The 14,311-nt window shown below is 42.8% G+C and overlaps 1 protein-coding gene across 9 annotated transcripts in view; it reads right to left on the reverse strand.

The window, feature by feature from the left end:
- Positions 1 to 14,295, reverse strand: part of ZNF711 (zinc finger protein 711) — a 39,196-nt gene extending 24,901 nt beyond the window's left edge. For 3 of the 9 annotated variants that reach the window (XM_048959891.1, XM_048959893.1, XM_048959894.1), the window contains exons 1-4: positions 10,116 to 10,287; positions 7,034 to 7,179; positions 5,354 to 5,458; positions 3,804 to 4,334 (exon numbers count right to left, since the gene is read on the reverse strand). In XM_048959891.1, the coding sequence (XP_048815848.1) occupies positions 3,804 to 4,334; positions 5,354 to 5,432 (610 nt within the window). In that variant the 5' untranslated portion in view covers positions 5,433 to 5,458; positions 7,034 to 7,179; positions 10,116 to 10,287. The other 6 variants (XM_048959892.1, XM_048959897.1, XM_048959900.1 and 3 more) reach the window with 6 other exon arrangements.
- Positions 14,296 to 14,311: the final 16 nt, after the last annotated feature.

The following is a 14,311-nucleotide window of genomic DNA, read 5'->3' on the forward strand; positions in this document are numbered from 1 at the left end:
ATGTTCTTTAAAAAAAAAAAAAGAAAAAAAAAAGGATAAAAAGCCATGCTTAGAGGGACAAACTCACAGCAGCACTTTTAAAATCAGCAGTGACTCCCACACCATTGACCATCCTCTGTGTTTACCAAGATCTATAGTCTCTACAATTTCAGCTAAAGTTATGGAAATAAAGGGAAGTCTGCATACAGAGGGCCTTTGAAATTACTTTCCTGGGAAAGTGAGAGTGAAATAAGAAAACCTGAGAAGAACCAAGTGGGCTGAGGAGCTGTTACTGCCACAGACCACCAACTGTAAGATAATGCAGTTTAAGTACCTGCAAGAAAAGACACTGGCTGAACAACTGATACTCCTTAGATTGCCATCTTATGCAAACTAAACTTGGCGGTTTCAATCAATTATTTAAAAACAAATTTAAATCGGAAAAAAAACAACAGCAGGACATGTAATCTTTGTCAAGTTCCAAAACACGGAGATTTCTTTTTTTCTTTAAAGGCTATGAAAATATTCTATGGTCTAAGTGATGGGACTTAATTACACACTGGTATCCCAGTGTCAAAAGAACTGATGCCTTTTCCCAGTGATAGTTCCCAGGAACAGGAATGCTTCCTTTATGTCAATAGAAGAATATGAAAGTGCTTTCCACATCTGACTCATCTACCAGAAGCACTACATATTATTATCTTGTCATTTAAAATTAACTGAAAAAACACAACAGAAAACTTTTATAAATATATGCTGAATCCTCCTGAATAACAAAGTTTAAAGGAAAACTCAGCACACTTCTAGTATTAAACTTACCTTGGCTTTTTTCAGGTGTGTGATGTCCAGATTCACCGTGGATTGCCAGCTCCAGGTTCACGTGATGCCTCAGCATGCACTATGCTGGTGATACCACACCCACCATAGGAGCCCATAGGAATAATACGAGGGCAAGATAAGTCCAGTGGTTTCACAATTTTTCATATTCTTCCAATGTCTGATATACTTATTTTATATCCCATTGGTCACAGTATAGGAGTACTAAAATGTTCAGCAAGCTATTTAACACTGTACTGTAATACACTAAAAAGGAGGCGGCGGTGACAGTACCTTACCCCTAAAGGCCAGCTCCAGAGTTGCTCTTTGGTGGGTATGAGGTCACCAACATAGTGCATGCAGGGCCAACGCTCGGGTCGGGAGCTGGCAATCCCCTGTGGGTCTGAATATCGCAAACCTGAAAAACAAAAAAGGGCATGCTTTAAGCTACACGTGTGCTAATCCCACCCAGGCAAAATGGGATGCGCTGCTTATTATATTCACATCTCAGTACGGAGACGGCATGATCACACCATGTGCATTCATCCTGTACTCATTTCCTTTGAAACGAGTACTTTCTAAGCAGGTATTCCAGAGATTTAGAAAAGGGGTATTGTGCATCTCCCGTGGCACACCCCTTAACTGCATCAAAACCAAGCATTTACGCTTGCAAGGCTCATTTTAAAAGCTGAATTCAACAGCGCTGGGACAGTGCCAGAATCTACCCGTCAGTGTATTTAAGCCAAAATCCCCAGCAAAAGAATAAGCTAAAATTTTAAGTTAACACTCATGCTCAGCTCAGCTACACTCTCTAAAATAAATATATATATATATATATATATATTAAAAAACACTTCTAATATAAGTTCCCCACAATGTGCTCCACAGCTGGAATATTCCCCAAGGGTACAACTGTCACACTGTGTATAGCTCCCCGTTTTCAGCTTCCGAATTTCACTAAATACAGATACAAAATATTAAGAGTCTTTAATATTTTGAAGTGATCTAAGTTAAAATTTACTTAGAATTTAATCAACCCTATGAACACACCCTAAAACAAACCACACCATAAATTAACTTTCTACAATATTCAGTGAACATCTGAAATTAAAAATGTAAGTAAAAATGTCTTTAAACTTGTTAAACCTGTTAAATTGATATACTTATCTACTATACACAGAGATTGTCTTCAGAACCATAACAAATTAATGGCCAATTTATAAAACATAAAATAAACAAACAGAAAACGTGCAATCAATGAACTGCATGGGACTCATTCACTTTTGCTGAAAAAATAACAGAAAATAAAAATCAACAGTGCATCCTTTGTCAGTTCTGGCTGGCTCAGAGCACAGCCTAGCCTCAAAACTTCACAGAGGCAAAAGCCTGCCTTAATATGCACCTGATTACTTTCAAACAAAATTCCAGACTAATAATGTTGCTTCCAACCACGATTACTCAGACATATCTGTCATACAGACAGTCAGAAGTGATTTGCTTAAATCTGGGTCTCAGACTGGCTTTGAAACACTGGAAAAGCCATGACCAGTCTTGAGCACACCTGACAATACTAGGTATGTACAGCTGGGGTCACCAGGTAACCTACTGAAGGCTGAGATGCTCTTGTCTAAGGACAGTGACTGTTACAATCAAATCACAGATCTATCTAACAAGAATTCCAAAGATGACTTTACTTACAATTACAAAGGTGCAGCTGGAAATACCACGGTTACAGAATACAACTCATCGTAAGTACTCTGTCAGAAAGGAGGAATTTTTTCAGTGAAACTACTGACTGTATGAACGGCGTTCCTTTATTTACAAACACATGGGATGTTTTATGTTGCAGGTTTAACTTGCTTTTTTTAGGCTGAGGACTTCTTTTGGCTCTCCTACCAAAGTAGTTGCAACTTCCATTAGTGGCATGTAACATTACAGAAATCACAGGATGGTAACCTTATACTGAATGAAAAATAAATGGCAGAGGGGCAGTGTGCAGCAGTACTATGAAAAGTGCTCTATTTCATGCAATGAAATATTTAAATCATCACAATCGCTGATCTGCCACACCCAGACATTTTTAAATGGAGCTTACTGAGAAGAGATGGACGTTTCAGCACTTGGCTTCTTTTTAACAAACCCAGAACACATTGGTTCTGACAAAATAAAATCTGTTCTGATGAACTGACGCTGCAATACCTGATTTGGAGAAATCAAAAATCCCAAAAGCCATCATATTTTACCTGATCTGTGTGTAAGAGCAAAAACTGCTATCTTAAGTATGATTTAACCACTGACGAAACATAATATACCTAAGGTATAAATTCACTAACCCTTTTAGTAGCTCTTGCTCAACTCACAGACTGTAAGTACACAGCTTCCTCAAAAGTTTGGACGGGGTCTGAATGCCATGTGGAAACTGAAGTAGGCAGCCTCCTTCCACTTACAGAAAGTTTCTCAGTTAATGTACTCAACTCCTTAATGTCAAGTTGTGTCCACAACAGCACAACATGCAAGAAAATGGCTGTTACTGTTTTTAACGCAGCTAAACAATGTTTTGTTGACAAGAGGAAAAGAAAAAAAAAAAAAAAGCTGTATCTTGAAAAAGCTGCCTTCTTTGTTGGATTCTACTCATCAAACCCATCATGTCATTTCTTTGTGAACCTGCATAATACAGTATTATACCTCTGTTTAAAAAAAAAAAGTTTCCTACTCAACATGTATGTGATTTTTAACTTCCATATGTTTTTTTCTTAATTTTGGGGAATATCAGTTTCAGAAACAGAAGCCTACAGATTCAACAGCTTGAAGATAATTATTTTTCTTGCTGTATCACTAATAATTATTTTCACTATGCAAACTCAAATCCAGACAAGAAGAATTAAAAAGAATTAACTGGAGAGCTCCAGTACAGAGTGCAGCAAGGATCCAGGTAACGTGATTTCTCTCCACTAGACCACTTCTACTTAAGGTAATCTCCTGTGCATGTCTACCTTTGTTTAACTTACAAGATATCATTAAGTAGTCTTCCGATGTACTCTTGCCATCATCATCATCTTCTGTTTTTATAGTCACTGTAGAGCCAGGAACAGTACCAGCTGCCTGAACGACTGTTTCAGAATCTGAGTTTGTTACAAGGACTTCTTCTGAGACCATCGTAGGTGAGTCAGCTGCTGACACGGAGTCTTGCACCACGTGCTCCAAATGTCCATCGGGACCCGTAACAAGGTCAGCCACAAACACCTGGTCAGGAACTCTAACAGCTTCTGTTATTAGATCAGAAGTCAGAACATGATCACTGGTATCTAGTGCTTCTTCAATAGCCACATCAGTTTCCAGAACAGAATCAGGAACAATGACACCCTCTGTTACAACATCAGTTTCAGTGATGATGTCTGGTCCTTGCACAACTTCAGCTGCTAAGCCATGGTCAAGAGTTATTCCATCATCGGTAACAACATCAGAAACAAGGACAGCTTCAGGGACTGACACAACAATATGATCTCCATCAATATGAGCAGTGCCGGCCATTCCAGCCACTATGAAACAATTAGGAATGAGGAAAAAAAAGGTTAAAATTATTGCATTAGCAGAGTTTATCCAAGGAACAGAATAATTGTGTAAGTGAGGTAAACACAGATGTAAATCTGTTATTTTTCAACAATCTATACTTTGCACCTCACCAGAAAAGACTGCTCAAAGTAGTCCATGTGCTAACAATACATTCTTTGGTGGTACAATAAAAGGACTCTGACACTTAAGACTGGAGAGGCCTTGATAAAAATAAGCATTCTATCATAAGCCATATTTATAGCACAATTTCCAACAACTTGCCACGTTGCAATCGATAGCTAGAAGTAGAAAGCAGGCCAGTCATATTTGAAAGCTACTTTTCTATTAAAAAAAAAAGTGAATTGTAATGCATCCTGAAACAGCAGATTGAATCTTAATGAATAAAACATTCACTTACAAGAGTGAAAAAAATACTAGAATTATTCAACACTGCTGCAAATGCGATTATTTTGGCACTTTGTGAAAGACATTAATTAATCACAGATTCAGTTACATCTGTAAATTGTTGCTACCTAGAAAGTTACTTGTTGACACACAAAGACTTCATTTTCCACCTCATTTACACCTCCTAAGTGAGAACTGGAGACAGTCATCAAGGCAACCAACAAAAGCTCAGCTGTACCTGCACCAGCATGCAGATGTAACAGCAGACCAGTGGTATTTCAAGCAGAGGCACACACTACAGCAGCACTGAACTCCTTACAACATCTGTCCCACCCACAGCACTCTGAACCACAGATGGCTGTTATTATCTTTTTAAGTTACCTCAATTTTTTGGGATAGGTGATTATTTCTAGATGAGTGACCAAACCATATACAAAGCCTCATTATACATTTACTAATATTTTGAAATTTTTCCAAAAAGCCATGCAAACATCACTGTTGTACTAGTCAACTTCACATCCTGAAATCACTTGCAAACATACAGCAAACCTAGGAACAGTCTTGATGTTATTAATTAATGTTTAACAGATAAAATGTTTACCGAAGTCCTGCATAATCATAGCGTGAGGCATTTTGGATTCTTGTGTTTGCAATCCAAGACTTCCACCACCCGGATCCATATTCAGCAAAATTCATTCACAAATAACTGCAAAAGCAAAATCAGAGTTTGTTAACCACAGCACCATTGTGTTTGTCAGCTTCACTGGATTCATGCGTCACACTAGCAGAAAACCATCCACAAGTTCACTAAAAAACAAGCAGCACTTCATACAACTCACTTTGCTTTCTTCCCACAGCTTTATGCTTTGTGACCTAATATCCCATAAATGTTACCATCTGTAAATAATCATGCCATACTCAAAAGAATTATTCACGCAAGTGAAATCAAATATGTTAATAGTTCTTTTCCTATGTAAATCTCTGGTTATTGCCTGGCCTAGAACAGTTCATAATCTGTGTAATTAAATCAAGAAGTAGAGGAACAGACTTTGACTTTACTTCTAGGAGCTGCAAATACAAGAAATGTCACAACCTTCAATTCCCCCACTGCAAACTGAACATGAAGCTTTGCAGTGTCATGGGGCCATCTCCATAAGTAACACTCACATTCACAAGCAATATAGGCAGTAGCATCAGGCCATCCTAACAAAACAATGTAATGCATATTAGGAACCAACAACCTGATTAGATGTAACTACTATCCAGAAGCAGAAATTTGCCATGAAGACTATTATCTTTACAGGAAATAAACCACAGGTGACATTGAGGAGAAGCAACAATCAGAATTCACCTGAGCAGGATGACCACCTCCAGGCCTTACCCCACCAACCTGCACCAGCAGCCAAGAACAAGGAGCCACCTGTGCTCAGCCCCTGGATACCCTTTCAACAAATTATCAGGGCTGGCCAAGACGGCTGCATGGAGCACAGTGCACTGAGAAGCAGTTTTTCAGATTCTTTCACCATTTTCTATCAGCTATCTCAAACATGTATCAATTTTTTCATGTGTAGATTTCATTAAGCAGATTAAATGGCAGTTAAGTTTTGAAAAAAAGCTGCACTGTGCACGACATTTACGAGAACAGAAGTGCTGAAGCAGCTTTTCAGCGGCTGTGCGTGAGCCCCCCTGTGTCATTAGAAAATAGTCCAACGCAAGACCTAGCATAAGATTTCAGCCATGTGCAGTTAGATGTGCACACAGTGCAAAGCTACCCAGTGCAGCAGCAGGAACCCTGTGTAAGAAATGGCAGTGCAGCATCTCCACTGCCACAGGACTTCGCAGAAGAAACAACAGAGCTGACCTGACTTCTGCACCAGCATCTCCATTCACCAGCCCAGCTCTATCCACACTGGTTGACGACTTTCACAAAACTATCTCGTTATTTTAGAAATCTGATCTTCCAAGCACTATCCCTTCTGTGCCACCTCATTTCTGCAGCCAAGAGAAAGCTGGTCCTACACAGCCATCTGCAACGTCCCTCTGGTGTAAAAACAGTCCTGTGCAGCTTTTTATAGAGCAGACCCACCAACCAGTTGTAAAATTCCTGCTGTTACATCTTAAGCTTCCTTGCTTTGGTGTTCCATACCTGCTTTGCTACTTTGGCTCTTTAATGCTCAGGGGCTTCTGTTTCCCAATTTATCCAACACAAAGAAATACAAAACAGTAACAACCAATCTTAAGCAGATAAAATAAAGATGTGGAAAAAGCAACCCATGCTTACTGTAACTTCATTATCAAGGAAGGAAATGACCAGAGGTTATTCTTTTACACTCTTGAAATCCTCAGGTGAGAAAGCAGCAAGCAGCCCGCAAAGATGGAGATTTCAAGCAACAGTCATCGCTCCAAACGAGGGAGGCTCCAACTTAACTGAGGACACAAAAGAACCAAAGAACTGTTATCACCCAGAGTCAGCATTGCCCTTTAATACTTCTTCCCTGCAGCATAGTTAAAATCTATTTGTCTCAAGTTGTCTTGAAATCTACAATGCAGATTCTTAGAGAAGCAAAAAAATGAATGTATTTCTTCCTACAGAATTTACTCTACAACAATCTCCCAGATCATTTCTGAAGGTACTTAAACAGGGTAAGTTGTTTCCACAGACCAACAAATGCTATGAACACAGAAGTCAAACATCACCACTGAAGAAAGCAGGCTAGAACTTAAATAACACAATCCTTCAAACATTCACATTTCAATGCAGTTTTAAAATTTTAGCTGCAAGTTCCAATTCATTCATTGGTGCAAGAACCATAGAGCAGCTTCAGAACTTTAATCCAGTGCTCAACCATTCCTAAATCACTGCCACAGCACCTGAAATTCTTCAGGTCATTAACAAATGCTGATACAAGGTAAGATACCATTCCAGACCATAAACAGCTCATCAGATGGAGCATCCAATGGAGCGATTTCAGAATTAATGCAGCACTCTCCAATATCCCAACCACAGTCACTATCCTCAGGGAACAAGGTCACTACCAGTCTGAAACTACAGGAGAAATATACTGGGTTTTGTTCTTTCTTAATGAGCAACTTAATTATAGACTACGCAGTTTAGAGGCTCAAATATATCATATAATGTACTACACAAAAAATTCAGTACACAGTAAGACTATGATTTTAATTTAAATCTCTGCAAAGAAAACTAATCATCACTAAGAATAATTTTTCCCAGTTAATAACAGGAATATGAAAGTGATCCAAGTTCTGGGATGGCAGCCCCTGGGCATGCACACATCTTAAATTCTGCACTCACAACCAAGATGGACAAAGATGTGCCAGCAGGGAACATGCAGAGCTGTGCCCTGGTTGATGCAACTAGCATCCAAGCACTGTGAGTACACTCTCATGACCCCTTGGTGCAGACAAAGGGCAGAGCAGCATCAGCAATTAAATGAGAGATTTTCTTATGCCTAATTTTGGATTTAGAAAGAATGCAATGACAGCAGGAAGGCCCCTAATGCTTGGACAATTAACAGATAAGGCTCATGGCTCTGCTATAATTGGTATTTTTCCCTCACAGGTCTCAGTAACACAGTTGATTTCACACACTACACATCCACACAAATCCGACTCTTATAAGCAGCACAGAAACACAGCACATTGATGAACTGTGGTTCTTCACAGCTTCCTTCTGTAGTACACAGCATTTCACATCCACACAATTACAGAAGGCATGTTCCAATCACATCTTAAAAAAGGACATTGAGAAATAAGCCAGAATGCCTCAACTCTGGACTCTGTCACAGCCCTGTGTTCACACACATCTCTCCTCCATGAACCTATCATGACATCAAGTTTTTCCTCTTCCTTCTCTCCTTTAGGTATTCAGAACAAAATGCTGCAAAGTACTTCATTAGCCTCAGGCAATAAAATAATTTCACTTAAGAACATTCAGTAACACGTTCATTGGTTTAATTGCAGCATGCTACCTTGGTCGAGACCAGGCAATACACTGTACAACAAAAAGGGAACCCAGGACCTTTCTGTCTGGACGCAGGAACACTATGTAAACACATGCGTAAAACCAAACCTAACGCTTGGCATTGGGGGACTACCACACTTAACATCACTTTGTGCATGTGTTGATGTCCTGTGATGCATTTTCATACAATGCACACCTGATGGTCAGCCTTAGCTTCTCCTCTGAAATAGTATAATTCTTCTCATTAATATTTAAGACATGTTTACATATAATGAAATAAAATGCAGCATCGGAATTGGCCAGGAGCTGCAGATCCTCTCGGGCTGCACGTGACATTTGGTTAAACTGAAACTCAGCTACAGGAGTGTTCCAATATAACACAGGAAACAAACTCAGATGTAGCTGAGAAATTCAAACCAGATGTTTTCAGATTCTTCCACCTATTAAAATTCGAGTTCAGTATCAACAGAAAAGAATTATCTTCCCCTGAAAATATTTCAGCCGCATTTTCCCTTTCAAATTTTAATGCAGCAATCCATAGAAATGGAACGGCAGAAACAGAACAGACGGCGCCAATTCAGAAAGCAACACGGAGCACAGCGCGAACCGTGTGCACAAAAAGACCGGGAGTTACAGCTAACGTATCCGTTTTAAAGCTCTTTACTGCGATCACCTATCCACGGAGACATTTAAATGACAAAGACGGCGAAAGACCGTCCCGCCGCCCGATCCGCGCCCCAAGCCGCACGGATTAGGGATACAGACGCGCATCCCCGCCGGCAGCTCCCGCCCGAGGGAGGGACAGGGCAGGGCAGGGCAGGGCCGGGGCTGCGCGGCTGCGGAGCGCTGCGCGTGCCCACGCACCGGGCGCGCCGCCGGGCGTCGGGAACGCGGCGCCGGGAGCCCGCAGAGGCGGTGGGCAGCGCCCGGCTCCCGCGCTCCGCAGCGGGGCTGCGCGGCGGCGGCCGAGGGCGGAGCGGGAGCGCGGAGCCGCCGAGACAAAGGACCCCGCGGGACGCCGCCCGCAGCGCGGGGGCCGGAGCCGTCCGTGGGCTACCCTCGACGCGGCGGCCTCGCGGCCGCGCCCCGGGCCGCCTCAGGGCTCCCGTCCCGCGGCGGCGGCGGGCCGGGGAGGCGGGGATAACCCCTGTCCCGTCGAGCCGCCGCCTTCCCCGCCCCACCGGCCGACATTTTGTTTTCCGCCATTTTCTGGCCGCCCGCAAAGGGCCAAGCGGCCCGCGGGCACCGCCCGCCCGCCCGCCCGGCCCGGGCCCCGCGGCACAACGAGCCGCCCCGCCTGGCCGGCGCTTCGGACCCGCCCGCAGGCCTCGGGCGCGGCCCGACCGCCTCCTTCGTCCCCGGTCCCGCCGCCTCCGCTCACCTGTGCGGGTCCCCGCGCCGGGCGGCCTCTCGGCGGGCTGCGCCCGGGTGTCGGGCGGCGGGAGGGGGGGGAGGCCTCGGCCCGCAGGACTCCGCCGCCGCCGCCGCGGCCTGGCATTCGGGTCCGCCAGGGCCGGGCCTGCACCAATCACAGGCAGGGCCGGGCGGCGGGGCGCGAGCGCGCGCGGCCTGCTCCCCTCCCCCCGCCGCCCGCTCGCCGCCGGCCTCGCCGCGGCCGCCGCACGTCACTGCGCGCCGCAGCGGGCCCCGCGCGCCGAGCAGGCGCACCCGCCGCGCCGAGGCCGCTGCCCTCGCTCTGCCCGCGCCGCCGAGCGCGCCTGTGCGCGGCGGGGGGAGCGGGGAGGGGGCCCGGGCGGGCCGAGCGCCAGGCTGGGGCCGGGGGAGCCGCCTCGGAGCCGGTCGCCGGCCGCCCGCGCTCCTTACGCCCTTGCGGCCGGCGGCGGCATCCGGCACCGCGGGGCCTGGCGTTGCGGGACGGGACGAGACGGTGGCTCCGCGCCCGGGGTCACGGCCCGGCCCTACCACACCACAGTTCGGGGGAAAAAGCACGACTTCTTGTCCCCGACGCTCACAGCAGCAAGCTGTGCAAAGGAGCGTTTGTTCTCCCCTGAGACAAGGGAAGGCCAGCCGAATTTCTAACTCAGTTGGCTGTTACTTCCAGCTTCGCATATACATTTCAGAGAAGATACAAAAGCACAGGCAGACGCAAAAAAGTGTCAAAAGGGCATCCCGGTGACCTGGTGCAGCATCACTGTCCTCATCCACAACCAATAAGGCACCTCAGCAAGGACCTCATTACAGGATCACACAGCAGTGCAATACTAAAACCACAGGTGTGGGGATTTAAAATCCATTCTTGCCCATATGACAATTTCAAGAATACAACTAACAGAAGAAAACCCTGCCTGCTAGTAAATTGGAAGAAACTGCAGGCACAAATGTGATGCTGAACAGCATCACTTCTTTCATTATTTTCAGTACACCCACATGAAGGCTAATCTCCACCCAAGTAATACACTTAGCAAAGTATTGGCTAGTCCAGCAAAGAACAGCAAAAAAATTGTTCAAGAGAACTAATACGCATCCCTAAGGTAGTGTAGGCCATAAGCATGTACCATGTCCAGCTTACCATTAAACTGATGAAATCTACTTATAATTAACACTACGTACATACATTAAATACATGCAAAACCCACAAAATCTGCCTCTTAACAAAGTATTAAAAAAATAAATAAGAATTAAAATCCCAATCTTAGGTCTCTAAAACCTACAGTCTGTATGAACACGTTTAACTAAATTTAGAATCACTAGGAAACTTACCCGTGTCCACGTTGTGGACTTCTGCCTCAAAGTAAGCAATGTGGATTTAATTCCCATCTAGGTAGGTTTTTTTTTTTTTCTTTTTTTGTCTTAGCTTTGCAAGATGTAGCAGAACCCTGTTACAGTATCTGTAGGATCTTGCTAGAATGAATATATCTTAGTCCCCATGTTACCCAGCTGTTCAACAGGTAGAAATGGCGTACGCTTAGAACATAGAAGAACTTTCAAGTCTAGGGGAGCCTATCAGGTCTGTTCTCTGACTGACCCAAATGGGTTGTACACCTGAATTCTTCTAAGCTTATTCTGCTCAAAGCTAAGGGTACAAACACCTCTAATTTAGAAACCAACCTGTTAAATGGGCGCACAAATTGTTTTCAACGTATATTTGCACAGAGTTGGTCAACTTCAAACACCATTAGGGACATAATAATCAACTGCTGAGTTTCTTTTTTTTTCTTTTTTCTTTTCTTTTTTTTTTTTTAATAGGTAATAAGAACATGGGTAACTGAAAGAAATGAATCTTTGTTTTATAAAGTTTTGCCCTTACAGTTACATTTGACACGAATTTTGTTCATGGACAGTGGGATTCAGCTGCCTAAAAGTCTAATGGGATGTCCAAAATGTATGAATGAGTGGAAAAATAACTAAAAAGATAATCATAAAACTGCGTAATTGGAAGAGCGAGAGCATCTTACAAGGTGATACAATCAAAAAAACAGAGACAATTATCCCTTTTCCTCAACAAAATCCAATTTGTACTGGGTTCCCTCTTCAGAAATGCCAAGGAAAAGCTCAAAGCAAAAAGCAGCAACAAGCAACAAGGCTACTGCTAACAGTGTGACATAACATATAAAATCAGAACCAACATGCATTATCTGCAGAGTGAGGATGCAATTACAAAGAAAGCATTGGTCAGAAGCACAGAATGAAAAGAATAGCAAGAAAACCATGACCACACCAAAGCAAATCTAAGATACCAGTGATCACAGGCATCTAAATATTAAAAGTCACAGCACCGCATCAGAAAGAATGTACAAAAGCCAAAACACCACTCTGTGCAACAATTAAAAGTGTTTGTATCTGACAGGGAAGTAGCACATCATAATAACCATAAGAGGACTAGACTTGCCCTTTGCCCTTCAGCTAAGAACACAAGCATTCCAAAGAACTGTGGAGCTTCTTGGCTCTCCAGGTAAGAGGGAGACAGCGGAAGCATAATGATGCAACCAGAAAGGTATTTACAATCGTAATGATTACTTTAAATGACACCAAGCTATTTCAAGCACTTTCTTCGCTTTTTTTCTTTCACATACCACTGCTTGATGTTAACATTGATGATTTGACCATGAATGGTTAAGTAAAACAGGAGCAGTGCCTATCCCTCTGGCTGATGTCCTGCAACTCTTCATCTGCCTGAAGAACAAAGAGCAGAGAAGTCTGAACAGGAAAGCTTCGTTCTCTGTGAAAATTTATCCATTTTAATGTAAGCAGCATGAGCACATACCTTCAGTTAGCTCTTCTCTTGCCAGCACCAAGTATATTTTGACAGGATTGCCTCATCTCTTTCTCCTATACCTTCGCAAAGGAGAGGTAGAATATGAAATCTAGCACTCAAATTCTACAGTTACCCACAGATTGGTGAATGGAGCCAGAGGTCAGTAACAACCAGAGGTTTTTTTAATTATGGCACTACTAGAGACTAAAAATGATGGAAAACAAAGTTCATGGGCAAAATTCTGATACACTTGTACCTGACCCTTCTTGGGTCTTAACAGCTTAAACTGATAGCCTAGGATCTAAATAGCACAGTTTCTGTTACGATTCAGATGATGACAGACAAATATTTTCACGTATTTCTGATAGAAACTGAAAAGGAACTGGATGATTAGTAGGATACTGTCACTGAACATGCCTATAGAAAGGACAGGCAGTCACACAAGTAAATGGAGTGCAATTCTTCCATGCTTCATCCTCCAGTGAGACAAGATGCTTCTTCAAGCTGTTTGTATGGATGTTAAAAGTATGAATATTTTATATTTGTGCTTTAATCAGCAAGAAAATTATTAGTGCTGATATGTAAAGGCGTTGTTCTTGGCTGCACAGAGCCTCAGAGGACATTATAATGCAGGTTTACAAGCAGTCCACATTCAGAAACTCTCTGGATTCTTTTCAATGAATTTTGGTGAATGCATTCTCAGCTATTCATGAAAAATTACCCTACCACTCAGTGCTTTGACAATTTGTAAATCTGCCTCAATATCTTTTAGGCCCAGACTGAAATGCCTACTGGTTTCTTACAGTAGTAAAACTGGTGAAACTTACACATGTTAGATAGATGTTACCAGAAAACAAAGCAAAAACGACAACAACAAATTTTGGCTGGAGATTTAGCCATCACAACAGAAGCTAAGTTACAGAGCTATGAAAAAACTGCCAGTTTTGGAGCCATAGTTCCATTTTTAGGGAGCTGAATCTATTCACTACATTTTTTTTCGAGGAAAAGAAAGGGAGAACGAAAGGGATTTGGATAGATTTCTGGCTTTTCTACCAGTGCAAGTGTTTTCTACCTTTGCAAGTGTACTTGCACAGGAAAGCCATTATAGTTCAGCCAATAACTGACAGTTGTGGAGAGCATAGAAAGTGCCATAATGCAGCTAAGCCATCAAGCTGGTTATAAGGAGGAATTCTGATTTATAAGTAAGGAATGCCAGTATTTTCATGTTTCTAAAAACGTTAGGATTCTATTTTGTCATACTGTTTCATGCATCACCTAACATTAAAGAAAATGCTTGTTTAGAATAAGTGTTAAAATAACGCGCTTGAGCCTTTTTGGAAAACAGGAAAAATATTCAGGTC

Source organism: Lagopus muta, chromosome 13 (assembly GCF_023343835.1).
Source record: "Lagopus muta isolate bLagMut1 chromosome 13, bLagMut1 primary, whole genome shotgun sequence".
Lineage (NCBI taxonomy): Eukaryota > Metazoa > Chordata > Aves > Galliformes > Phasianidae > Lagopus > Lagopus muta.